Source organism: Epinephelus fuscoguttatus, linkage group LG2 (assembly GCF_011397635.1).
Source record: "Epinephelus fuscoguttatus linkage group LG2, E.fuscoguttatus.final_Chr_v1".
Classification (NCBI taxonomy): domain Eukaryota; kingdom Metazoa; phylum Chordata; class Actinopteri; order Perciformes; family Serranidae; genus Epinephelus; species Epinephelus fuscoguttatus.
In genome coordinates, this window is record NC_064753.1 from 2,673,654 (window position 1) to 2,700,577 (window position 26,924).

General features: G+C 41.8%; 1 protein-coding gene across 2 annotated transcripts in view; it reads right to left on the bottom strand.

Annotated features, from left to right (window-relative positions):
- The window catches only part of adamtsl5 (ADAMTS like 5), a 186,466-nt gene extending 160,103 nt beyond the window's left edge, over positions 1 to 26,363 (bottom strand). For both annotated transcript variants that reach the window (XM_049603092.1, XM_049603086.1), the window contains exons 1-2: positions 25,612 to 26,363; positions 7,751 to 7,826 (exon numbers count right to left, since the gene is read on the bottom strand). In XM_049603092.1, coding sequence (XP_049459049.1) covers positions 7,751 to 7,826; positions 25,612 to 25,631 — 96 coding nt within the window. In that variant the 5' untranslated portion in view covers positions 25,632 to 26,363. The remainder of the gene's footprint in view (positions 1 to 7,750; positions 7,827 to 25,611) is intronic.
- Between the last annotated feature and the right edge of the window lie 561 nt (positions 26,364 to 26,924).

A 26,924-nucleotide genomic window follows, 5' to 3' on the forward strand; every position in this document is an offset into this window, starting at 1 on the left:
GCGCAATATGAGTTAAAATTGTAATTTCCAGTAGTGACTAGCAATATTTATGTGCTTTACTAAATTTACACAAGCACTACAAGTGGTCAGGAGCAGGAGTAGATTTTGTTAGTAGCTACGAAAAGATTGGAGCTACTAAAATATTGATGAATGCGGACATGCACGTAAATTTCCGTCTGCGAACAGTTTACACACAAATTCCTTCTGCTCATGTTTCATGAATGAGACCCAGAGTCTAACCCTGAACTCTGAGTTGATTTACCCTGAGATGGGAAACTCTGAGTTACCGGTTCCAGAACAGCTGATTTGAGTTAGTTCAGTAAACTCTGAGTATGTTCACTCTGAGTTAAGCCGACAATAAAAAGCCATCATCAATGGAGCTCCGACTCCATGATTCACCATGGCAACAGGTAAATAAAACACAGCGCCTCCATTTTAATCCAGTGGATGTAGAGATATCAATGCAGGTGTAGCAGACGGTGCACGTTTATCTTTAAAAGAAGAGCCTGAGTCAGAGTGAGGAAAATGTAAATAAGTTAACCATAAAGTTAATAAAAAAGTTTTATTCAGTGTTGTCTGTTTATTCATCATTTATCATACTTACATTTCCTTAATGAAGACAAAGTGGTGGAATCTGACTGTATCAGGCTGTAGATACATTACATTATATTAATAATATATAATAATATATTTGTTCAGATTTAATCTGATGGGGAAAAACACAGGAGGCAGCAACTGAATAATAGGAAGATTTAAAACATATAGGCTAGCTAGGCTATAGATCAAAGACATAAAGACATGACTGTAAACTCACAGTCTGACCCAGTAATAATATGTTTGGTGATTTGCACTTGAAAAGACGTTGAGTTTAAAATACAGTAGATGTTGGACATCTATTTGTATCTTGACTCAACAGCATTCAGTGACTTTTTTCAGCTACAAATGTAGTAAATTTAGAGACACTGAAATGCTGCACCATTGCTCACTCAGAAACATTAACATATAATCACCAACATTAGGCTATAGGAATTACTGTAGGCTATGTTCCATCAGTGCGACCAATGACATCAGCGATAGAGATCATTAGTCATTGATACTACGTGTCTAAAGCTTCATACCAATTTTTAAAATTTAAATAATTAGACCTACACATTATGTGCAATAAACATTTCGGAGCTGCTCTAACAGACTGACAGTCTGATCCTTGTGCACAGTGTTATAAAAAATAAATATAGAAAGGACAGAGGTTTGATTCTGAGCTGAGGGTGAATTCTCGCTGTATAATATTTGAATGTAAAGACAAAAACTGATGTCCAAAGAAATGATTGATGTGCATAAATTCTGTAACTTAAGACAGTCCTGAGTAACAAACAAATATCCAGCAGGATTTAGACTGTGGCAGACGGTAAATCTCCGCTAATGAATGCACTTCGATACAAGCTTTGACACGGACTGAATGAATGAGGAAATGAAACAGCATGTAAGAGGGTAGAGACAGAGAAAAACCTAACCAGCGAGCAGGTTAGGTTCACAGACTCAGTTGCCATGGTGATTGACTCAGAGTTTGATTTACTTCTCTTTCTGGAACTGAAAACCCAGAGTTTCCCTCATTTCAGGGTTAGCATACTCAGAGTTTTCACTAAACCCGCTTTCTGGAATAGGCTACCACTCTGGCTCCACTCAGTTTTCCAAACAAAGCAGTCTCTTGCCGCTCTGGTGTTATCTTGTGCTGCATTCACTGCAGTCGGACATTGGAGATTCGAGCTCGTAAATGTCAAATTGGCCATAACTTTTCTTTGAATTCCTTGCTGCCAACTGGGGTGGCAGCAGGGGTGGCATGGCTTTCTTTTAGGGTGGCATTTGCCACCCTATGCCACCCCGGTAGATCCGGCCATGCTCATGCCTGACTCTCCAGCACTTGTTCCCGGACTGCTTACCTGGCATCGACCCAACTTGCCTCCGACCTTCACTTCACGTCTCAGCCCCGGTAAATCCACCAGCCTTCTGTCCCCGACTACGAGTATTGCCTGCCTGTTTTCTTTTCCTCGTCTACCTGTGGCTGGTTGGCACTCAGCCTGTTCCGACTCAGCCAAAAGACCGACCTTGTCAGCTTCACCTTGCCAGCTTCACCTCGCCAGCTCACCTCCTCTGGTGCCATCAACCCCGTCAACTCCGTCTCGAGGTCCGGATCCACACCCAGCCCTCATCTGAACCACTTTCCAGTAAGACTTCCACCAGCAGTGAGTTTGTGCTATTTCCCTTCCACCACACTCATTGAGCCTGTTGAGAACTTTTGGACAATTACCTGCTCACGAGTCCCATGCACTCCCTGCCTGCCCCGTTGGTCCTGTGATAACTTGCTTGCCTGGCACATGGGAGAGCTGGTTCGAATCCTGCCATACTCACCTGCTCTGCTCTGCTGCATCTTCTGGCTAGCTCTGTTCCTGCTTTAACCTGCTGAATAAAGACTGTTAATACAAGAAACCTGGTTCATTTGTGCTGCAACTGGGTTCACTCTATACCCGTTACAGTACAATCTGGCCAGCTATGGACCCAGCACATAATCCCACACCACTTAGTCACCTCGAGATGATTGAGGGCGTCCTGCAGCAACATGAGGCCATGATGACTGCGTCTGCTGCTGAAGCCAGACAGGCTGCTGAGACTCATGGACGAGCACTAGCGACATTAGTCGGACAGATGCAACAGCTAGCAGGCCAACTCTCCCAGCTCTCTCCATCCACTGTATTTGCCCCCTCTTCTGAAGCATCGGCTTCTGCTCCTGCACCTGTACCAGCCTCTTCACCACCCAGTGATGCTCCTGAGCCCCGGGTGGGAACCCCGGAGTGTTACGATGGTGATCAAGAGACTTGTGGCCCCTTCCTCACCAACTGCTCTCTTCTGTTCACCCTGCAGCCCCGCACCTTCGCTACTGAACCAGTGAAGGTAGCATTTGTCATCAACCACCTGACAGGCAGAGCTCAACTATGGGGAACAGCTGAGTGGGAGAGTCGGTCTCCAGCCTGTGCCTCCTTTGACCTGTTTGCTGCCAAGCTTCGCAAGGTTTTCAGTTTCGAGAATTGTGGTTCTGAGTCTGCAAGGGGACTGATGGGACTGAAACAAGGCGAGTGAACGGTGGCAGATTACTCAATTGATTTCCGCACCAGAGCCAGCCAAAGCAGTTGGAACAGCTCAGCCCTCTGTGATGCCTTCCTCCATGGTTTGGCTAACTACATTAAAGATGAACTGGTTTCACATGACACCCCCATCACCTTGGACGGGGTGATTGATTTCGCCATCTGCATCGACCTTCGAATCAAGACTCGTCGACGAGAGAAGCGTCAAGGGGGAACCCAACATTCTCTTCCACCTCGCTCTCGTGGGGGTGCTGCTGCAGTCAACTCCACCTCACTGGGTCAGCAGATTGGGGATCCTGAGACCATGCAGTTGGGTCACACCTCCCTCTCCCTGGAAGAAAAGGAGCGCCGCCGCAAGTTCAATCTCTGCCTCTATTGTTGGGCAGCGGGACACTACATCTCCAGCTGTCCAGCAAAAGCCAGAGCTCACCAGTAGTTGGGCAGACCCTGGTGAGCTCAACTGCCCTGTCACCTCCCCAAAGCCAGAGACCTCTGTTCCAAGGCCTCCTCCTCCTTCCAGATGGCCCTCACACCTTGGCTATCCTCACTGACTCTGGGGCCGATGCCTTTATCATTGATGAGGAGGTGGTCCTTCAGCTGGGGCTCGAGCGGGTTCCTTTGCCTCATCCGGTTCCTGCTACAGCCTTAGATGGACACATCTTGGGCACCGTCACGCATCAGACCTCTCCTGTTCACCTGCTGCTTTCTGGTAATCATCATGAAACAGTCCAGTTCCACATCCTGAGCTCTTCCTGCCTGCCACTCATCCTTGGGTATCCATGGCTCCGTCTTCACAACCCTCACATCAACAGGGCCACTGGGGCCGTTCTGGAGTGGAGCTCCTCCTGTCATCAGAGGTGCCTGCAGCAAGCCTCAGCTCCGCTTCACTCCTCCAGCTCCAGCTTTTCACCTGACCTCACCGGGGTGCCACCTGAGTACCATGATTTCCGCCAGGTCTTCAGTAAAGCCAGAGCCATGTCTCTGCCCCCACATCACCCCTACGACTGTGCCATAGATCTCCTGCCTGGTACGTCACCTCCCAAGGGGCGCCTGTACTCTCTGTCTGAGCCCGAGAGAAAAGTCATGAAGACTTATATCAACGACTCCTTGGCCACGGGCATCATTCGTCCTTCTTCATCTCCTGCTGGAGCAGGGGGTTTTTTGTGGAGAAGAAGGACAAGACATTGAGACCCTGCATCGACTACCGAGGACTGAATGATATCACTATAAAGAACCGTTACCCACTGCCACTCATCTCCACTGCCTTTGAACTGCTCCAGGGGGCCACCATTTTCTCCAAACTTGATCTGCGCAATGCCTACCACCTTGTCTGCATCAGAGAAAGAGATGAGTGGAAGGCGGCATTCAACACCCCAACTGGACATTACGAATACCTCGTAATGCCGTTCGGCCTCACCAGTGCCCCTGCCGTCTTCCAGGCACTGATAAACGATGCGCTCCGAAACATGTTCAACTGATATGTCTTTGTTTATCTTGATGATATACTCATCTTCTCCCGGTCCAAAGAGCAACACATTCATCATGTCCAGTCCATCCTCCAGCGGCCTTGTGGTCAAGGCGGACGCCTCAGATGTTGGGGTGGGGGCCGTCTTGTCTCAGTGCTCGGGCACTGACCAAAAGCGCCATCCCTGTGCCTTCTTCTCTCGACGCCTGTCCTCAGCTGAGAGAAATTATGACATTGGCAACAGGGAACTGTTGGCAGTTAAGATGGCCCTAGAAGAGTGGCGCTGTTGGTTGGAGGGCACCAAGGAGCCTATTCTTGTGTGGACAGATCACAAAAATTTGGAGTATATACGCTCAGCTAAAAGGCTGAACTCTCGCCAGGCCCGCTGGTCCCTGTTCTTTGCCCGTTTCAACTTCACCCTCTCTTACCATCCAGGGTCCCGCAATGCCAAGCCCAACACTGTTTCCCACCAGTTCCAGTGGACAGAGGATTCTCTTGATAGACCTGAGCCCATCCTCCCTACATCCTGCCTTGTTGCCACGTTGACCTGTGACATAGAGGAGAGGGTGAGATCAGCCACAGAAGGACAGCCAGGTCCCAGCTCCTGCCCGTCAAACTGCTTTTTCGTCCCTCCAGCCTTGAGCTCTCCTGCCACCCTGGTGTTCAACGGACATGGCATGCCCTTCTCCAACATTTCTGGTGGCCCACCTTGCAGGAGGACGTCCAGGAACTCATCAAAGCCTGTCCAACTTGCAGTCAACACAAGACCTCCTGCCGGCCTCCTGCTGGGCTGCTTCAACCTCTTCCTGTTCCTCACCGCCCATGGTCTCACATATCCTTGGACTTTGTCACTGGTCTTCCCACCTCTGATGGCCACACTGTCATCCTGACCATCGTGGACCACTTCAGCAAGATGGTCCACTTTGTGCCTCTGCCCAAGCTCCCCACTGTTAAAGAGACTGCTCAGTTGGTTCTGCTCCATGTATTCCACCTGCACGGGCTCCCTGTTGATGTGGTGTCGGACCGTGGTCCCCAGTTTTCTTCTGTGTTTTGGAGGGAGTTCTGCAGTTTGCTGGGTTGAAGCTCATCGAGAGAATGCCAAGAGTGTGCAAAGCAGTAATCAGAGCAAAGGGTGGCTATTTTGAAGAAACTAGAATATAAAACATGTTATTTCACCTTTTTTGTTAAGTACATAACTCCACATGTGTTCATTCATAGTTCTGATGCCTTCAGTGAGAATCTACAATGTAAATAGTCATGAAAATAAAGAAAACGCATTGAATGAGAAGGTGTGTCCAAACTTTTGGCCTGTACTGTAGATAGATAGATAGATAGATAGATAGATAGATGAGAAAAAAATTGATGGGAAAAAACAAAAAGGTAAATTATTTTGGGCTCTCCTGCAAAACTTTTACAAGCACCAATCTATTTTTTTCTCTACCATCTTTCTCCACCAATGTATCAATTCACTGATCAATGGATCAATTCATTGATCCATGGATCAATTCACTGAACCATTGAAAACAAGGCAGGCGGTCCAGAACCGCGCCGGCGCGTCAAAATCACGTGACTGATTTGAGACGACATAGCAGCAACACGCAGCCTCGCTGAGTCTCCGTTTCATTTTGTGTGGAAAGTGCAAACTTCAAACTTTGTACCACTTTGTAAATCGTCTTGATAGGCCATATAAAACCGGACTTATGATAAATAATAAACACCATGATTTTCCTGAATATTGTTGTCACGTTTGATCTGCATTTGATGCAGGAAGAAACGGTAAAAACGGGCCATTCGGCCTGACGAAAGTGCTGAAGGCAACAGCAAAAAAAAAAAAAAAAAAAAAAAAAAAAGACACCCCCTTTCCTATTGGTTGAAAAATGCACCATTTCAACCAATCACAAAATTGTATGGCAACACACATCTTTTGTTGCTGGGGAAGAGGGGGAAGTTGTGGGAGTGACGGCAGCGAGAGAGACAGAGATCGCGATCACAGATAGAGTTGGGATTTGTGACGTTTAGCGTGTTTGGAGTGTATACTTAGTGTGTGGTGTAGTGTGTTTTGGAAGAGGAGAGAGGAAAATGAGCCTCCGACGACCGCACTGAGCGGTACTCGGAGTTCCGCACAGAGGAGCGGATGGTGTGGCAGGGCACGCCCACCAGGTCCGGATCTCCGTTTGCTCAGGCAGCAGAGCCACACAGTGTGTGTCACTCCTCCTGTTGTCCTACTGTTGTGTCCCCCTCCTGTAGTGTGTTGTGGTGGACAGGAACTGTTTTTCAGAGTGGCACAAATAATTTATGTAAAATCACGTAGGAGAAAAGCAAGCACTCTCAAAATAAATCCCCTAGAAAGGTGCATGGCCAAAAACAGCCACAAACACAGATATTTTGAAAGAAAGTCTTCTTCTATGAAGAAGATTTTCTGTCGAAATGTCTGTGTTTCTGGTACTGCCACGCAAGTTGGTTTATTAAATTTACCAAAAGGACATTTGTGAGTGCTGGCATTTTTCCCTTTGACAAATAATTTGTATGACATCTGACTGTTTTGTAAATAGGCTAGTTGTTCAAAAAACGCCTGAGGCATTGCTTGCATTTTAATGTAAATAGTTATATATAACGTTGTTGTTTGCTAAATTAGGACATATGTTTTTGAAGTTTACAATTTATATTTTTATTCTAAGTTACACAAACGGTTCATTAGACATGTTTGTGGTTTTCACAGTAAAAAATCTAACTTTTTCCTACTCGGATTTTATGTTTTTTATGTGATTGTAGGTCCAGTGTGTTAATACAGTATGTCAAAATGAAAAAATAACTGTAAAGTCACACAGGTGAAGTTGTGCTGAAAAGAATGATACCAAACAAGGCAAGGTAAACAGTTTTTTAAGGTGAAATTTAAAGGTAAAATGAAAACTAGTCAAAAACAGCCAATTACCCCCTAGACCCCATAGGGTTTAATCAATAATGAATTGATAGTTGCAGCAGTTTGGCTGAAATGAATAGAAACTCTGTCCAATGGTTCCATCATAAAAAGGAGCTGTGGTAAATCAATCCAGGGTCAATATAGTATGAGGTGTTAGGTGAGGTGAGCAGAGGCATCTCTGTCGAGGCTCTGCAGTGACTTGTGTTGATGAGGGCGGGGCACACTTACACTGTGTGAGGACGTCAGGCCGACGGGAGCGAGCAGCAGCAGGACAAAGGTCAGGGCCTGGCACAGAGTCAGTTTCCTGCAGACAGGCAGAGAAACAAACACCATCACTCAATAAGGAACACTGCCCTCACTGTTTAACAAACCATGCACACAAGAACTTAACAAACACAGATGGGAGGATGTGGAAATTGTTACAGCAGAGGTGTTTGAGAAAAAGAACTAGAGGAAACAAAAAGGAAAGACACGACTGGCACTCAAACAGCAGAGGTCTTTAGGTCATTGATAATATCCACAAATAAGCTGCTGTTCCACTGGGAACCCCCGTGGGCAGAAGCCAAGGTCAGGAATGCCCCCCCATCCAGCAAGTATCATTAATTCTGCCTGCACCGTCCCCTTACCCACCCCAACACAGCCTTATTAACTCCCACACAGCCTGAGAGGAAGGGACCGCCTGCCTGACTGAATCCCACCTCTCCCCTCACCCAGCCCTGTTCAACTGTTGACCTCTGTTACATCAAGAAATGCTACAAAACCTGTATAACCTGCTGTGCTCACATGAAGCCTTTTAAGTCCACTAATAATCACAATAAGAGCTCAGTTAGAATAAACAGCCGGCTGCACTGACTCAAATTTAGCCTAAATGTTTACTACGTTTTTTTCCTCATATTTTGCTAATTTAATGGTCTGAATAAGCAAGAGAGACAGAGTAGAAATCAGTGCATACCCGGCATATTTTGAAATCTAACTTGGAGAATTATTTTGTCCACTTCAGAGTTGGAATAGTGGAGAGACTTATGTTAACCAAGCCAGTTTTCGTAAGTTTTATTTTGACTTCTGTTGAGTTGAAGCGTGTTTTACAAAGAGTTAAAGGAATACTCCGACGATTTGGGAGTTATGCCCTTTCTCTACCATTTTCATATTGAGACAACATGATCGATATCTTTTTTTGTGTCTGTACGTCCAGTGGCTGGGTCTCAGCGGTTAGCATTGTGACTTAGCTTAGCGAATATAATTGAAGTCTATAGGGGGTCAGTAGCCTTCTCGGTAAAAGTGAACAAATAAACATTACAGAAACCCTGAAGCTGGTATTTCTATATGTGCATTTAAAATAAACATGTTTAAACATTAATTTGAAAAACGAGAGTCCTTTTTAGTCATTTTAGAAGATGTTTGATACAAGGAACTATAGTGTGTTTACGCCCTGCGCGGAGGGATACAGGGGTGAACAACAGGGGTGAGCAACAGCTGCAGCTGGCTCTGGGACAGGTGTGCTAGGTCACTCGGGAAAAGCAACAAAGAGACGACACAGACGGTATTACTCACGGGTCCATGTCATTGGTTCGACAGCCCATTGGTTCGACATCCCATTAGTCCGACTGTCCGCGGTGCTGAATGGCTCGCAGCGGGAGTATGGTGCGCCGCGACCGGCTTGAGGCGGAGCAGGCTCACGGCTTATGTGTTTGTCACTTTCTTTTTCATTTTAACCCACACCATGAGCTTTTCCTGACCGTAACCAAGTGGTTTTTGTGCCTAAACCTAATCAGACCTTAACCACAGGGCATCATGATGATTTCGGAACGGACTTCGGAACAATGAGTTTAATATGGTCGGAACAATGGGATGTCGAACCAATGGGCTGTCGAACCAATGGGCAGTTCCCTTACTCACTCGACTGAAACCTGTCCATTAGCTCAGGCAGGCCTGGGGCGTTTTTTCCAGTTTATCTTAGGAACATGAAAAAATGTTTCAATCACGCCAGGACTAGTGATTGCTGCAAAGTTTTCACTCCTTGTGATGCACTCTCTGCAGCGGTTTTCCTCCTGATGATATATCTCTAGCCTCCCCAACAATAGTAGCACCGAATCCCATTCTGTGCAGCAAAATGATTCCATCTCCATAGGCATAGGTTGGCAAGCCCTGCAGCTACACCACCAATCCTCCCCTGACCTCCGTCTCCCCTTGGCCCCTTGCTGTTCCGCTGCCTCGGAGGATTCAGCCTCTCTTCTCGCCCGCTTAGCATCCAACACCTGGAGTTCCTCATCTGTATACTCCACCTCACACAGGTATGGCTCTGGATCTGTGTCCGCTACAATAAACTCTTCAAAACTGCGTTCAAAGTCGTCCATTGCAGCTACTATAGTCCAGAGATATCATTAGGCTAAAAAAACAACTGAGTTTTGTTTACAGGCTACGTCTGCGCCTGTGGCTACTCAACGGTGTATCCCTCCGTGGATCACAGCGCAGGATGTAAACACACTATAGTTCCGTGTATCAAACATCTTCTAAAACGACTAAAAGGGACTCTCATTTTTCGAATTAATGTTTAAACATGTTTATTTTAAATGCACGAGCAGAAATGCCAGCTTCAGGGTTTCTGTAACATTTATTTGTTCACTTTTACTGAGTAGGCTACTGACCCCCTATAGACTTCAATTGTATTCGCTAAGCTAAGCCGCAATGCTAACTTCTGAGACCCAGCCACTGGACGTACAGACACAAAAAAGATATCGATTATGTTGTCTCACTATGAAAATGATAGAGAAAGGGCATAACTCCCAAATCTTCAGAGTATTCTTTTAACAAGTTAATTGAGCTAGTCTCAATTTGAGAAACGTGAATTCAGGGTTGTGTTTTTCTGTTTATTAAGGAAAACAGGTGTAACAATGTTTCCTTTCCTAACATTCTGTGAGTTTATTTGGTTTATTTATTAGACTAAAAAAGCTACGAAAGCATTTACTCGCTGGATGAGTGGTGAAATGGTCAGACATCATTGCACCTTTGAGTTGGGATTGTTTTGTCAAATAAGTAATATGATGTTTATGCTGAGTGAAATATCCAAACCCACCCTCCATGTTTTTGTGGCTTCACAAAATATCAGATCTTTGGAAAACTTGGGATCTCTGCTATAATTTACATAAAGTTCTGAGGGTTTAAATAATGTTTGGCTGTGCTGAATGAGTTTGTAATGACTGACCCACTGGCAGGTCAGCGATAAAGGGTGAGTATTTGTCCTCAAGTACAATGACTGAATGTGTCTCATCACAGTCTGTTTTTGTGTTGTTTTCACCTTGATGCACATTAGTGAATTAATTTGACATTGTACAATGTGTACCAGTTAGAATGTGGATACAACCTGTGCTCAACAGGAACCAATGGCACAGGTTGGGGCCGGGTTCGGACGGGTTTTGTTGTTTAAGTGATAACACGTGAATGCAACACATAAGCCCTGTTTCCACCAAGCAGTACGATACAATACAGTTCAGTTTGGTACGTTTTTTGTCCGTTTCCACAGTTAAAAGTTGTGGATGATACCAATGGAACTGTTCCATACCATCCCCATTTTGGGTATTCCTTCTGTTGGGATACCTAGCACACAGATCTGGTACGAAAAGGTGTAGCTGTGAACGCTGCAGTCCGTTGATTGGTCAATAGCGGATGGTCACTGTGCTTAGGGCTGAGTTGTGGCTGGTTTTGAGGCTTATGTAACCACTGTTCATACCGTGGAGAGTTTTATGAGTAAACTATAACTATAAAAAAGATGATAAAATAAAATCACCACGATTCCCAAGCGTGGCACCGTTGCTGCTCACCGCTCCCTCAGGGGATGGGTCAAATGTGGAGAACAAATTTCACAGACTCAGGTGTGTGACAATCAGTGGAACTTTAATCTTTAATCTTTAAAATTAAAGGATGTTTTACTGCCTCTTGCAGCAGCTGTACTAAGTGAAAACAATAACTGCCAGCAACTTTTAAGGTTGAATATTAACTTGTAATATTACTCAGTACATGAGTTGACACCATGAATCAATCAAAACACCTTAAATTTCTCTGACAAATTAAATGGGTGTGACTTACAGCCTAAATTAAACAGTCCCTTCAGGATGTTACAACGTAGCGATCATAACAATTAACTCAAATTAAGCCAATCTCCATGAATTCTGTGTAACCTTGCAATTTTGTCCAATCACTGCAACTTTACCATATATTTGACTGTCTTAAAATGGGTAAAATCTCATTTCATTGTAGAGGTGCCTATTGATTTGCTCACCACTGCTGTGGGACCTATGTGTGCCTGGGACAGAGCCACACACACAGTGACAATGCTAACTGTTAGCATCACATGCCTAATGGTTGTTAACCGGTTTAAAGACCAGTCAAGTCAAGTCAAGCCATTTCAGTGTCGGTGTGAGACTGCTGGGACCGTTTACAGCTCGTGTTGGATGTTAGCCACTGCTGCTGGGTTAGCTCATGCCAGCTCTTGCTGCCCCCCTCCCCCTCTACCATCACAAAGAGATTCCAAGTCTGTGGGAAATACTAAATGCACGATATAGTAGACTCCAAATCCAAGATTGCATTGCAACTATTTTTGCAGTTTTCCCTTGCTGCCACAATTTTACTGGAAAAAAACACCTCAAAATATGGATCGAAATCGAAGGCATTTCAGGCTGCAACAATCACAAAACCGGCCTGCAAAATTCTGAATGACTGTCACAAAGGCTAAACAAGCATTGTGGACAAAAGTCATTATTTTCATACAATCAGTCATTTACATGGTGGCACATATATAATCACTGTACAAAGGCAAGCTGTAACCATCATAACAACAATATCTTTAAAGAGACAAAATCAGTGCTTTAATACATTAACGGTGTCGGGCTTAGGTTGGGTTCATACCTAAAAACAGAATGTGTGTTGGGTTCTGGTTGGGCTAATTTGCTACTCTCTCTGGCTTGGTTAAGTTCAGACAGAAATATGCAGCCCAGCCTGCACTCTAGTACCAACCTACTAAATATAGTAGGACTTTTTTGACAGCAGGCAAGTCCAGTGCTGCACTAAAACAAAGAATCTGAGTTTGATCAGCCTTGATATCATTTAGGAAATCATGCTGACCTTGGAGCTGAACATTCCTGTAACAAATTACAAAACTGAGTCAAAAGCAGTTATAGGCAACTGTTGCACCAACACAGTAAGCCACTTCTGATGTGCTACAAGAAAAGACCACTACTGAGTCTTGTGTTGAGTCTATAGTGTTTGCTCTACCAACTGCCTCCTCGCCTTCTTTACCTCTGGGCAAACACGGTGAGGCAACTGTGACTATCGGTCTTTTTCTCCCTCTGATTCATCAAAGGGACAAGTGCCTTTTCTCAGAAGTGCTGGTGATTCTGGGAAAGCCCCTCTTTTTAATTGCTTCCTAGCACTGCTGTGCTGTTGACAGCAGTAGTGTGTCATATGTATAAGTGTCTGTTTTGTGATGAAGCATGTCATTTATTTTCAACAACACAGTTAGAGGAAAAATATCAAACAGGTTGCATTTGGAAAGTTGCAGCAACTTAATCTTTTTTCACTGACCTTTTCTCCCACATCGTATTTTGTCCTTCATCAGCCTCCAGCCTATCTGTCATTTATCTGTCTCAGTCTGTTCTGTCTCTGTTATCACTCCCTAGGCCATAAACATGGAGCTGCTCCAGATCTTTTGGCTCAGTCCCAGGTCAGTAGTTGCCCTGTCCAATTAAACGATACACATCTCCCTCACACTTGGCTGACCAGCCCTTCCCTCAAGCTACCTCGGCTCCCTTCCTGGCCTTACATGGGGGAGTTCATATCAGAGCAACAAGGAATGTCGCATTGACCCAAAGAAGTAATGGGCTCATAAATCAAGCTTGATGTAAGAGGCCTTTTAATTTGCACAATGAATTAATTTCATTTCCAGCATCTCGGCTGCATGACTAAAGGGCCATGGGGCTTTTTCAAATGCATACTTTACTGTTGTAAACAGGGGAGTCGCTTGGCCTGAGAACTCAGATTTTTTCTTCAGCTCCAAACAAAGATTAAATATTGTTAATATTAAAATTAACATTGTCTGGTTCCAGCTTCTCAAATGTCTTCTGGTTTTCTTGGTTTTCAGTCATAGTAAACTGAGTACTTTTGGATTCTGGACCGACAAAGCAAATATTTAGAGATGCTACTTTGGGCTCTAGGAACTGTTGATAAGCACTTTTCACTATTTGTTGACATTTTAATATCTTTATAAGCCTTTTCTCCAATCTCTTACTCCAAATAAAAATATACATAGTGACAAAACAAAAGGATGACATTCTGTGCACACACAATTCAAAATTACATTAAGACAGTATAACACGTTTTATCCAGAACCGGTACCAGTACATTAATCAGTAGGTAAAATCATTACTAACTTAAGTTTTTGGTCCAGATCCAGAGATGTTCTCAGGTTTTGTTTTTTGTTTTGTTTTTTGTTTTTTTGTTTTTTAACATTGGCCTTTTTGTAACAATTCTGTTGCTTTTTTATAATCAGCTGTACCAATGTAATGTAACTTAATTGCACATGTAATGAATTATTAAACTGCACGTCTATCTAATTAATTCCTATCACTACATGTATGTTAAAGCAGATTTAAATTTAAAAAATCCAAACATTTTGTATCATTACATAAAAAAAAATAAAGAACAAGGTAAACAACTACATACTGACAGCAAACTGCACTTTATGGCTCGGTTCTTTTCATTGTTTAACCTAAATACTGCTGGTACTAGGTGTATGTAAATACTAGGGCTGGGTATCGCCACTGATTTCCGGAATCGATTTGATTTCAATTCAAGGGTACACAGACACCAGTCAGTATCAGTCCTGCTGTCATTTCTGCTCCTCCCTCTGCTGCTGAGGAGAGTCACTGCCTGCAGGTCACATGACCAAGAGTAAGTTTTAAGTTACAAGACAAAATGTGCTAATCCGTTAAACGTAAACAGTTGCTGTTGTTGTTGTTTTAGCTTGTTAGTAACAATTTGCTATTAGATGGAAAGCGCTCTGTGCTTGTTAATAACATAATATTAGTGGCGATGGATGAGAGACTGTGGATAGAACAGACTGAAATATCACTAGTTGATCAGGTGTATTGATAAAGTATTGGCTTTTTCCTCAAGCAGGTTTTATTGCACTCACAGTAACAAGCGTAGCTGTTGTCAGCTCATGTTATCTTCACCTCTGTCTCCACAGCGGAATCCTTACTCCGTGTTTGTGTGTGCCTATGTGTGTGCGTAAAAGTGGCGCAGCAGCCAGGACGCACAGACAGCAGGAAGAGACACTGCAGCATGATAATAAATTACACCCAAATGTAAAAAAGTAAGCTAATACTTAGTCATAATACTGTAAATGCACATTCAGCGATTTGCATGAACTGTGAATTTATATTACAAGTGTGCCTCAAAATAATATTTGTGAAGGAGAGCATGTGCATTTCCAAATTTATATTACAAGTTTGCATAAACATTATATTTGTGAACCAGTGTGTGCATTTCCGAATTTATATTACAAGTTTGCATAAACATTATATTTGTGAACCAGAGTGTGTGCATTTGCGAAACAGATCGTGTGCATTTGTGAGTCCGCAATACAACTGTGAACCAGGGCATGTGCATTCGTGAAAAACCCTGCGTGAGTTCATTCATTATGAGACTGATCTGACCCCATAATTACTCTGTTAACCACTGAACTCACATTTGTTTCAACACACCCTGACACACAGATAGTTCTCACATTCCCACCCTGCTCAAATAAACAACAGTTCCATGCTGTTACCATATAGTTACATTTATGCTATGATTGTGTACTGTTTAAGAGTGCATTGCAGGTGAGAATGTGCACTTTGACCTGATGTGAGTCATGTCAACACAGAGGACACCTGACTGAATTTCATTGGTCCTTTAGTTTCTTTGTGTTGGATTTTGGTCTAAGTGTTTCTCTATGGTGACCTAAGCAATACGTCTTCCAATCAGGGGCCAGTGTTAACCTTTAACCTGCCCGCAGATTTAGCTATGACCCAGCCAGTGTTTGGGGGAACCCGGTGGAGGGCCGGATGGTTATATGGAGCATGCTGCTGAATGAATTGACACAACCCTAAACAGATGTTCAGTGTGAATGCTCTGTGGTCAGCTATGACCCTTGGATCTGTATTAATTATGAATGAGGCGACAACAATCAAAAGCTCAATGGCCTCGGTCAGCATGTATTGACAAAATGAGCCTCTTTGAACACAAGTGGAGGATCTTTGTGTCTCAGCAGCTGCGCTGCTTGAAGATGTAGTAAAACCTTTTTGCAAAAAGAAATAAAATACCATTGTATATCTGGACAAAACACCCAGAAACAGTTGTGGTAAATGACTAAATGAAAGACAGACATTGGTATGGTGGTGTTGGTTTTGTTGTTGCCAAAATGTCTAAACCCAACATCTTGCTCAATATGGTCCCTTCCAATCCTTTCCCTTCTCTTCACTGCACTGCACTTAACTCACTCCTTCCACAACAGGGAGAACAAAATTGGTACACTGTCATACCTCAGGGATTATGAGATTATCTTTTCACAGCCACTTTGACTGAAGCAGCGCCCCTCAGGTCATCTACAGTCATGTAAGCAACATGGGAAACATGCTGCGATGCATGGAAGTAATATTATGACAAAGAAAAACACACAAATGCAATGAACAATGAACCAAACCCCAAAACTTTGAAATAATAAAAAGCAGACACAATTGAGGGTCACTTCTTCTACCAGGTACATGTCAACAGTGAAGCCTGAGTGGAAGTCTGAAAAGAAAAAAAATTAAAGAAAAGTATGGCGAAAACGTACTTTCTTCCAACACTAGAATTAAGATAAAAAATATTCACAAACAAAAAAACACTAATGGTCAGTGATAAGTAGTGTTTAACTTTTGATTTAACACTAAATTAAAACCCTCTGCGCATACTGCAGCACAATCAAACAGATACGCAACTCAGAGCATCAGAAGTGTCTCTGACACCAGTCTCAGAGCGGACTGGTGGAACTGGAAAATGCATATTTTACATCAATAAAATCTATTTTATCATTATTTTGAGTCACATTGTTGAAAGAATTTAGTCGTCTGTGTTCAAGCAGGATAATAATAATAATAGGTCTCCATTGTGCATCAGGCTTTCTATTTCCTTGTCAGAGATTTTTTCTTTTTTAATTACATGATATACAGGCTATTCTGCCTTGACTCACCAGCAAAAAATACCTTTATCCATTTCAAATATTAGGTCTACTAATTACTACTTACGTTTTTCAAGTGATTTCCCAAATTTGTTGTTGAGTTGTGATATGCCAATTGCTTTTGGCAAATCTGGCACTCTGCTTTCTGGGGGTTGTCGGGGCATATTTTAAAGTGCAACCACACATCTGATAACCTCTTGGACATGTCTGCCAGCTCTGAGTGCGCTCGTTGTCAGTATTGAACTGGTGGGGGTTAGTGTTGCGTTTAAGGCCTTCCCCCCCCCAAAAAAAACGGAAAAAAAAAGCACCGAAACTTAGATTTTTTTTTTCCCACAATCAAATCCCATCCCATCGAACAAAGCTTCAAAGCTTCGAATTTTTTGGGTCAGCCCTAATCACCACCAAAACCAAATCAATTGTCCATCAAATTGTGACAATCAGACACTGAAATGCACCAAATGTATAAAAACACAACCATATTGCTCCTGCTTGGAAGCAAACCTTTCAAAGTCCAGGCTTTTCATCGGGTTGGTGTAGAGAGACAAACACAGAGCAGTAAACTCTTATCTGAGTGAACCTTGAAACTGACTTAATTTTCTCTGACAGAGAAAACAAGCACATCAAGTTCAGGACTGGGTTCAAAGTAACCTGGAAACATTACTTAGACGAGCAGGATGTTGCAGTGGGACACGACATGAGGGGGTTCTTCAAAATGTTCCTCAGATGCAACTGTGGTGTATAGCCTACACCGACATGTGTTAACCTCCTGTTAGTTTGAAAGCTGTGGAATGTCAGGTTTTGTATTGTAACAGTTTCTGTGGTTTTGTTAATAATCCTTTGACTGGATTATTGACTAAAATTTTTCCAGGGTGTAGACACTCAGACAAAGGCAGAGCAGAAATGATCCTGATATGTAAAAAGGACCTGGGGCCCTGAATTTGAATAATCTATATGGAATTCAGCTATCATTTATTTTAATGTGCTTTTCCTACTGGGACATTTCGACATGAAAAAAGCCTAGGGAAAATGAGTTTGCTACTGATTTCAATCCCTGTTAGCTCCAACTTTTGGTCTTTTCTTTTCTTTAAAACTAATTAATTCAACAGTTGGAATGGAGCCTTGGTTTTTAACATCTGCACCTCTGTAGGTTTTGTATTTTGGGAGTTTGTGAACAAACTGGGGAAACTTGTGAGAACTTGTGGGAAGATCATTGGGAAGCAGCAGACTCTGTACCATCTTTATCTGACCAGGCTGACCCAAAAGGCAGACAAGGTCTGCATGGATAATAACCACCCACTCCAGGCCTGGAATTTCGTCATTTTAGGGGCAAGACCACTTGGCCTTTTGTGTTGTCAATTTTTTAAGGGCACAAAGGCCAAAAGCCAGGGCAGCAAGGCCTTAAAATAAAACAATGATTTTAAGTCCACGTCCATAATTAATTTAATTTAAGGACTAAGGATGTATAACTATCTGTGAAATGAATAAATAAAACAAGCTCAAGTAATAATTATAGCTGCTGCACAGCAATGGTCGGGGCCGGGCAATTTTAGGCAAAATTAGGCAATTCTGAGCAACAAGCAGAGTGTAGGAAGATGAAAAAAAGGTGGCATTCTAAGCATAAGAGACTACGCTTTATCTCACTGAGCTAATTAGCAAGAGACAACTCTGCGGTATATATGTTTAAAACTTCTTCTAGCTCATTATAGGAATTCTACAGCTGCAATGATTAGTCAATAAATCAATAAGTCAAACACACAATTAATCCACAACTATTTCATGATGGTTTGATTGTTTCAGGCATCAGTGTTGGAGTTACCTTTGCAGATTTGAGGATATCATCATAAGACTATTGTCTTGTGTTTCTAGTTGAGGACATCTGGCATGGGACTGGACCTTTATGAAAAGTTTGGGTAGATTTCTCATATGGAAATGTTGCACGAGCTGAGGCTTGAACTCACAATCTTCAACACCAAGAACCATCCTCTATCTCACTGAGCTAATTGGCAAACAGAAATGTCACATGTAGCTTCACAAATTGACTAAGCCAGTCACCTGTGTGCAAGACAGCAGCTGTTAGTGTGTAAAGGCAGATTTCAAACGGCTGTCAAAAATTCAGTTATTAAGACAAAAATCCAAAAATACACAAATTGCATCTAGACAGCATGGAGATGTTGGTAATTTGTTTTTAATAATGATTGATTGGCTCCATAAGTGAAAAACTGATGTTTAAAAATGCCATTTTTGCATTGACTCCAATTGTTCACATTAGAGCAAAATTCAAAATGCTATAAAAAAAATTCAGTTTTTGAGATAAAATTCTGATATTTTCCAAACATCATCTACCATGACTCTAGAATTTTGTCATTTTTTTTAATGAACATTGAAAATGTCTTTAGCAAGAATTTGCAAGTATATGTTTACAATACTGTTTACAGTCAAAACATTTTGATGCACTGTAGGCTCAATTTTCGATAAATCAAAAATCTGTGTGGATGGTTTGTGTAGGACAGTCTGAAGATGCTCTGTAGCAAGTTTGGTGTCAATTGAGCAAAAATTGTGGGAGGAGATAAGTTTAATATGTTTTACAGTTTTTGAAAAAAAAAAAAAACCAGAGTGATGGACTTCATAATTTGCAATAGGTTTAAATGTACAAAAGTTTTTTTTTTCCAGTATTGGGGCTACATTTTGGTGAAAGTTGCAAATCTGTAGCACATATGGTTGATTTGCTGTGAATTTTCAAAATTTTGAACTTTAGAGGCTTGCTGTAGCGCCACCATCAGGACTATTGGCCTGTTTTTGCAGCTGAGGCAATCTGGCATGAGACCGGACCTTTGTGCAAAGTTTGGTGATTTTTTGCGTATGGGAAGTAGGATTTCCTCGGAAGAAGAAGAAGAAGAAGAAGAAGAAGAAGATGCAGGATAACAATAGGGTCCTGGCAGCTTAGGCTGCCCGGCCCCTAATAATGAGTGTAATAAGTAATAATGTGATTTATTTCATAGTACTGATAAACCCAATGTGTTTTTAATATGTATGTTTTAAAAATAATCTTAAATATTAGGCATAAATATGTTTTGAGTGTACATGATAAAGTGATTCACTGAACAAGACTGGCTTACAATTATTTTCGATGTGTTGTTAGATAGCTAACAAACAAACAAACTACAGCAGGGCTATTAAATTACTATTTCAACCGGGCCACATTTCAAAACCAGATAATGTCAATGGGCCACATTTTTAGCAGCGAGCAACCGATCCACTTTTTTTTTTTTTTTTTTGCATACATTTACAGGCATGGCCCTCCTCAACATAATGCAGAAACAGACAAAAAACAGCTATCAATGCACAGAAGCATAATAAGTGACATTAACAGTATCTAATAACACACACTATCTCTCTACCAGCATCTGCCTCTCTCCTCTCCTCCACACATACACATGCACACACCTCACCTCCTGATGCTTTCCTTATAGTTCAGTTACACAGAATATAGTTTTATACAGTCCATGGCAGCAACAGTCATGTTTACAACAACAAAGACATTATTTAAAACCCAATAATATTTCACTGGAATATAAATTTTCCTCCTGACATCACAATACTGAGTGAAGAAAGTCACATTATCTAAACATGAAGAACACAGACATCAGTATCAGTCATTGATCCTGCTCTCTGTCCCCCCTCTACTGAGGACACTCACTGTCTGCAGGTTGGCTGCCTCAGGTGCATGTTCAGATAAAGTGTTAGCCTACATACAGACAGCTTTCATTTAGTTTGTCTTTAACACTTTGCTGTTAGCACCGCGAGCGCGATGTGCTCATGTCAACCGTGACCATAAATCATAATAGCAGTGAATGAGAGACTGCGGACAAAGCGTATTGGCTTTTTACTGGCAGAGATTTTATCACACTTACTCGCAGTAACAAGCGTAATTGTCGTTAACTAGAGTGATCTTGAAGTTATATATTCCCTGCATCTGCACCACGGCCCCACCGCTGCAGAATGATGATAGGCTACATGAAACCGAAACTTTAAAAAGTAACGCAGATAATGGCGGAGCTTACTATTATTACAGTCTTGATTAAATTTACCTTGGGTTGTTTAATACCGGGTCTCGGTACCAATCCCTTCCTGGGCGTTTGATGAAGTCTCCTGGTTGGCCGGTGATAGATTGGTGTCAAACTGTCGTTATAGCCTGTCCGAGCCGTTCATGCGAGGCTTGAATCAAACCCACCACTGGTGATGTACGCATCGTCTCATTTGATGTTGTCATTGCATTTTTTTCCCCTAAGACGCAGGTGTCAAAGCCGTGTGGAAGGAGGCAGAGGAGAAAACCGCAAAATCACCTGGAGCAGTGTGGGCGGGGCATCAAGGCCTTAGGGCAGATATTTTTTTCAAGGGCACAGGGCCAAATTAGGAAATCGGTGTTCCTGCCCTGACCCACTCTCAGGGGAATTTAAGCTTCTCCCCTCAGGGCGAAGTTACAGACATCCCAATATTAGAACAAATCGGGCCAAAGACGAATTTCTTCCTATGGCAATTACACAATTAAACAAGACATGGGCAGGGGTGTGATGTATATAAATTATTATGAGCAGTGCATCTTAAGCTAGGGTAACGTTTTATTGGTTAGACTATTTAGATTATTTATTCTGTGTGTATATACGTAATTTATGTGTGATATGTCTGGGTAATCTATCTGTGTCATCGTACTACAGAGTAGATATATGTGTTTTATGTATTGTGCTCCAAACAAAATTGCACCCCGGGGACATTAAAGGTCTTCTAAGTCTAAGTCTAAGTGCAGTGTTTTTGAGAAATCTATGATGGAATTAATCTCTAGAATCTTTCCATTAAATGAACATTCGGACAAGAATTTAGGACAGAACTTTTATCTTTGTGCAATGAAACACAGGCATTAGGCTCTATGTTGGTATATTACAGCTCTCTTTGTGCAAGTCATTTATACCTTTAAAACTACAATGATATTCCTTAAGTGACTTTTAAAACCTTTCTTGTTCAGCAGCTCTTTCCAGCTGGGAAAGGCTACCCCAGTGTTAACCCTCATTTTTTGAATTCGCCGGTCACGTTGCCTTTTTGATTCCCTTTTGTGCTTTCTTGGCGACGAGGATTCCATCTCCCGTGATGCTGCATATGCATGATCCTGCATTATGCTCAAAGAGTGGGACTTTGTTATGCAGCAGTAGAGCAGGCTTTCAAATTTGCCAGGGTAGTAGCGAAGGTCTTTTGCTCCTCTCCTTCGGCTTCTCAGTCACGCAGCACTGGCCTGGCTCTCAACGAAAACACTGAAGGCGGGGCTAATCCCTGGTAGTGCTATATGTCCCTTGCTGGCAGATGTATTTTCAAGATGGCAAAAACGTAATGGAACCCCCAAACGACTTACCCGCCCAATGTACAAACAAATCGTGAATAAGTCAGATTATTGGTGGAGATAATAATACACCAATGATGACATATTTATGAATCGATTTTTGCCAATAAACTGAAAACGCTACACAATGTCCCTTTAAAAGGGTTAGTTTGGATTCACCAAAGTCACACAATAACACAAACTACACGACTGACTTAAGGAGTGGTAGACCAGCAGCTCCTGTGTTCAGCGAGCTAAAATGACTGTTTTTGTCAATGGAGACTGGTGACTTAACAAGAGCATGAACAGGGAACAGAAGCCACTGGAACTGGCTGTCTGATAGAAAGGTAAAACAGTTCAAATACTCTCAATGTAGCATACACTTAAACTGATATTGTTTTTTTTTTTTTTTGGCTAAAACACATTTTGTTGCCAACCCCCGTTCACAGCAGTACATTGCTTAGCTTCCATGTTGGTCTCCTGACTGCTTCTCCAAACTGGAGGTGTGCCAACTGACATCTACTGTGTGTAATACATTGACTTAAGACAAGTGCCTCATACAACCCTACTTCAAAAAAATCTTAAGGAGGCCTTATGGTGGTTCCTGAATGAGATGTTATATGGCTCTGTAAAAAAATGTTCCAAGACATTTAAAATCTGTTCTATGTACCAATAAGAGTAACCAGAAGCAGAAGCTCATTGAAACCTGAATCATCAAAAAATCAGCACTTTACATCAATTCACTTTCAGTTTGACTGCCTTCTTCTCCATAGCAACTAAGGACTCATGGGTTATCATGGGTATTCTAGTATATCCGTCTAGAGACGGCCTGTACATTTCTCCTGACACATTATATCGAATGCAGCCCATAAAAGGTCAAGTGCAGAGATGTCAGCACATTGTGTTTCCACTGAGGAGAGTAATCCAGAGGAAAAGGCATGGTCAAGGTAAACTGAAATTTATGATATTAAGAGACAGATTTATAATGATCAAGACCTGAGTTCAGACCCTCTGCAGTCCTCAATGTTTGTGTTCTCTGTAGCAGGCGTGGGATTAGATCAAATATGAGCAGGGTATTTATAGCCGGTGACATTTAGGAGATAAAGTTAGTGTAGCATGATGGGTGGAATCACAGATACTGTATGGCAGGAGGACTATATCACCTGCTGGCAAGAGGTAGCCTACAGCAGACTGAATAGGACATCTGCCCCTTGAGAAAACTTTCACATACTACAGGCCAATACAGCAGGGGTGTGTGTAGAATTTGAGAACATCTGGGACTTAGCCCAGTTCTCTGGATCCTCCCTCAGGAAATTTTTTGATGAACAAGCTCTATTTTTATGCTTCTGGATGCACTCTTGTGATTTAAAAAATATTAGTAATTGTTAGTATTAAGTAGAAACAGAATATTTTGCAACTGCTCTTATTAAAATTTAGAGAATTTTGAGGTTCTTGAGAATTTCCATTTTATGCCACTGAATCATTCTACTTCTTTACATATTAAAGTTACAAAGAACTTTGAGGACTCAGATTAAAAATACAAAATAAAATCATCTAATAAATGATGATGTATCGTAACGTAATAGATTACAAGTACCCAGCAGTATATATACTATAATAAGCTCTTCGCACAAAGTTTGTATGTTTTTGTATGAAAAGTAATGCACCCAAATTCCCACATATCTCACGTATTTTGAAAGACTGCGATTATGTGACCAATGTGCTGATGGGAGTGCTGTGAATTCTTCATGTTATAAACAATTTAGTTCTGAGGCTCTAATTTTGTAGTCATAGTTTTCATTTAGAGACTCAGTCATCACTGGTGCAGAAGTTGCTGATAACGTAAGTTCAATATTGCTGCTGTGGTGTTAATTTTAAATTGCTTAGTTATTTCTCTGTATTTTATGATTGTTAGGTGTGTTTGTTGCACTGTTGTCATATTAATTAAGTCTGTTGAATATTAGCCTCTTGAATATTAGCCTAATGTTGAGCTGAGAAAACCAGGACTTTCCACAAATGTTTTCCCTGAACTTTGAGTGAACACTGAAGCATTTTGAGGTATGTCCTCACAATGTTTCTTTTCCTGAACCTAACCTTGGTAACTTTACTTGCCTGAACCTAACCTCCATCACTTTACGTTAAGTAGTGCCCCACAAATGACATTATCCTTAACTTACAGTTAGTGTTGCACAGTATACCGGTACTAAAATAGTACCGCGGTACTAGAGTATTCCAAACGGTACTATACTGCATTTGGAAAATACCGGTACTTTTTAAATTGATTCAATTCATTAATTTATTTAATTCATTTATGCACACAAACGCCTTTCTTATTTCTACTAGAGCACAGATTGCGCAAGTGGTGTGTATGACAACACCTGTATCAACGTTCGCAGCTGGCACACGTGAAAAAAGGCAAGAGAAAGTCTGCCTTGCAAAGGGAGACATCACAAGACAACACCAACTTGGTGAAACATTTGAGCAACCAAACCATGATGTCCGTACCGAGGTACTTACCGAACCATGATTTTTTTTGGTACCATTACACCCTTACTGTTTATTGTTCTAAAGGTTTGTATCCAAAAGGACTTTTCCTTAGGAAAAAGTACTTTTGGGTATCGAAATTCATATTGGTATTGGTACCGAAACAAAGATCTTGGTATCGTGACAACACTACATACGGTTACTTAACTGTATGGTAAGGATGTAACGTCATTTGTGCGGCAATAATTCTTAAGATATCATACAAACTGTTCTATTGAGAATATGTGGACTATAAAAACTAAACATTAAAGTGATAACTGGTGTTCTCTGTCTTACACGCATGAATGGAAAGACAGATTATTAAATTGGGGCTTTTTGTTTTATTGTAAGGCCTGTTCTTATTTTTGAATTATATATACAGCTGATATATTTAGAATCGGGGCTATTAATAAAACATTTAGGGCTGGAGCCTCAGGCACCCAGGCCTAAAAAATACACTGGAATACAGGATTATCTAAACTACAACAGGTGAAGTTTCTTCAATACTAAAGTTAAACAATACGTGACATGCTGCAAACATGCAAACATGCACCCAAAACTCAGGAGGTTTTTATTTTTTGCTGTTGTTTATTTTCTAGAAATCATCACTTTTTCTGAACTTTTTGTTAAGATGGGAACCACACCACAAACAGTTTCCAACTAAGGGGAGAAAAACTCAAATGTCCCTGGAGTTTATCACCTTCCATCCTTCATTGTGCTGCAAAAAAGTTGAAGGTTTTTGAGCTAGGTAAATATTTAAGGCCAGCACATATTTTCCTCCTGGGATGCAACTCAATCACAGTACAAACAGTAGAAAAAAGAAAAGTTTTACCTGTCTCTGGACTTGACCACCTCATATCAATGTTCACCACTTATAAATCACCATCGTTTAGTTCTCATGCAATCTTTTCTGCAGGCAGCCAGAGACATATTTTAAAGCCTTACCTTGTCTGTAGTGAGGACATAGTAGATCCTTGTGGACTGGCTTAAGCTATGTTACATTGGTTGTCAGGTGCACTTTGTTCCTGTATCATGGTGCGAAACGTCGCAGCTCAGATGCGCAGTGCATCCCAACAGGCTCAGACACACAATCCATATCCTACTCCCTCCTGTACTGTCCTATTCCTCTGCTTTTTTTTTTTTTAAGGAAAACGTTAAAGGAACTTTGCTTTCTCCCTCTCAGCTCCAGAGTTCGTGCATCAAAAGAGCTGTTAACCCAGTTCCCAAAACGCATCACATCACTTTTGTCTTTCGGGACACAAAAAGGCGTATCTTCTGCTGAACGGTCAGATGCAAATAAAAGTCGTTTCTGACATGAGGTTCCTTTTTCTGTTTCTTTCTTACATTAAAACCCACAGGCTATGATTCACATGGGTGTTCAACATTACTCCAAAAGTAGGCCTCGACGTTGTCCTTGAACTGTGTCTACGAGTCTGTTCGCCTCCAGGTAGCCTAGTTGATTGCACTTGTGCCCTGTCCTGCATGGATATCTGCCTCAGCAGATAGCTCCACTGGTTCTTCCTTGTGTTTTCCCTCTTGGTTTCTGATCCTCCTCTCAGTCTGAACGAGTCCAAAATGCGCCAGAAGAGCCCCGTAAAGACCGCAGAGAACCACAGGCAGCGTTCCGCTGTTCCACCGTCATACCGTCCACGGCTGTGTGGGCGCACAGCTGCTGTTGCCCTCTGTCTCTGTCTCTCTCTCCCTCCACCTGAGCGTTACATTCCTGCGGTGAACACGCCCTCCCCTCCAATCACAGCCTAGCAGCTCCTCTAATGTCAGAGGTGACACAACATTTCCTATAGGAGTCATAAAGGTAAAGAACAGCGCTGGAGGACAAACTCAAACACTTAAATAGAAAAAAAGAAAAGAAAAAAAAACACAAATTCAAAGTAACCAGGGCTTGTACAGTAAGTAAAATGCATCTGAGGACAAAGAGTGAGTGAAGAATCCAGTTTTAGTCTAAAAAAAAAAAAAAAAAAGTAAAAACTCAGAACAACTGACTTTAAATGTTTTTTTTTTATTATTCTGGTGCTTTCAGATGATTATATGATGGAAAAAAATATTTTTGGAGCTCCCGATTATTTTGGAAATGTCCGATGTTTATTTGACTGCCGTGATATTTTATGATATTCATGTTCACATTCACTACATAGGCTACATATTTACACATAAAAACTGTTTTTGCTTGTAAAAGTAATTTTTCAGCATGTCAAGTAAAATGATTGTTATGACAGGTCTGTAATTGTATCCAGGTCTAA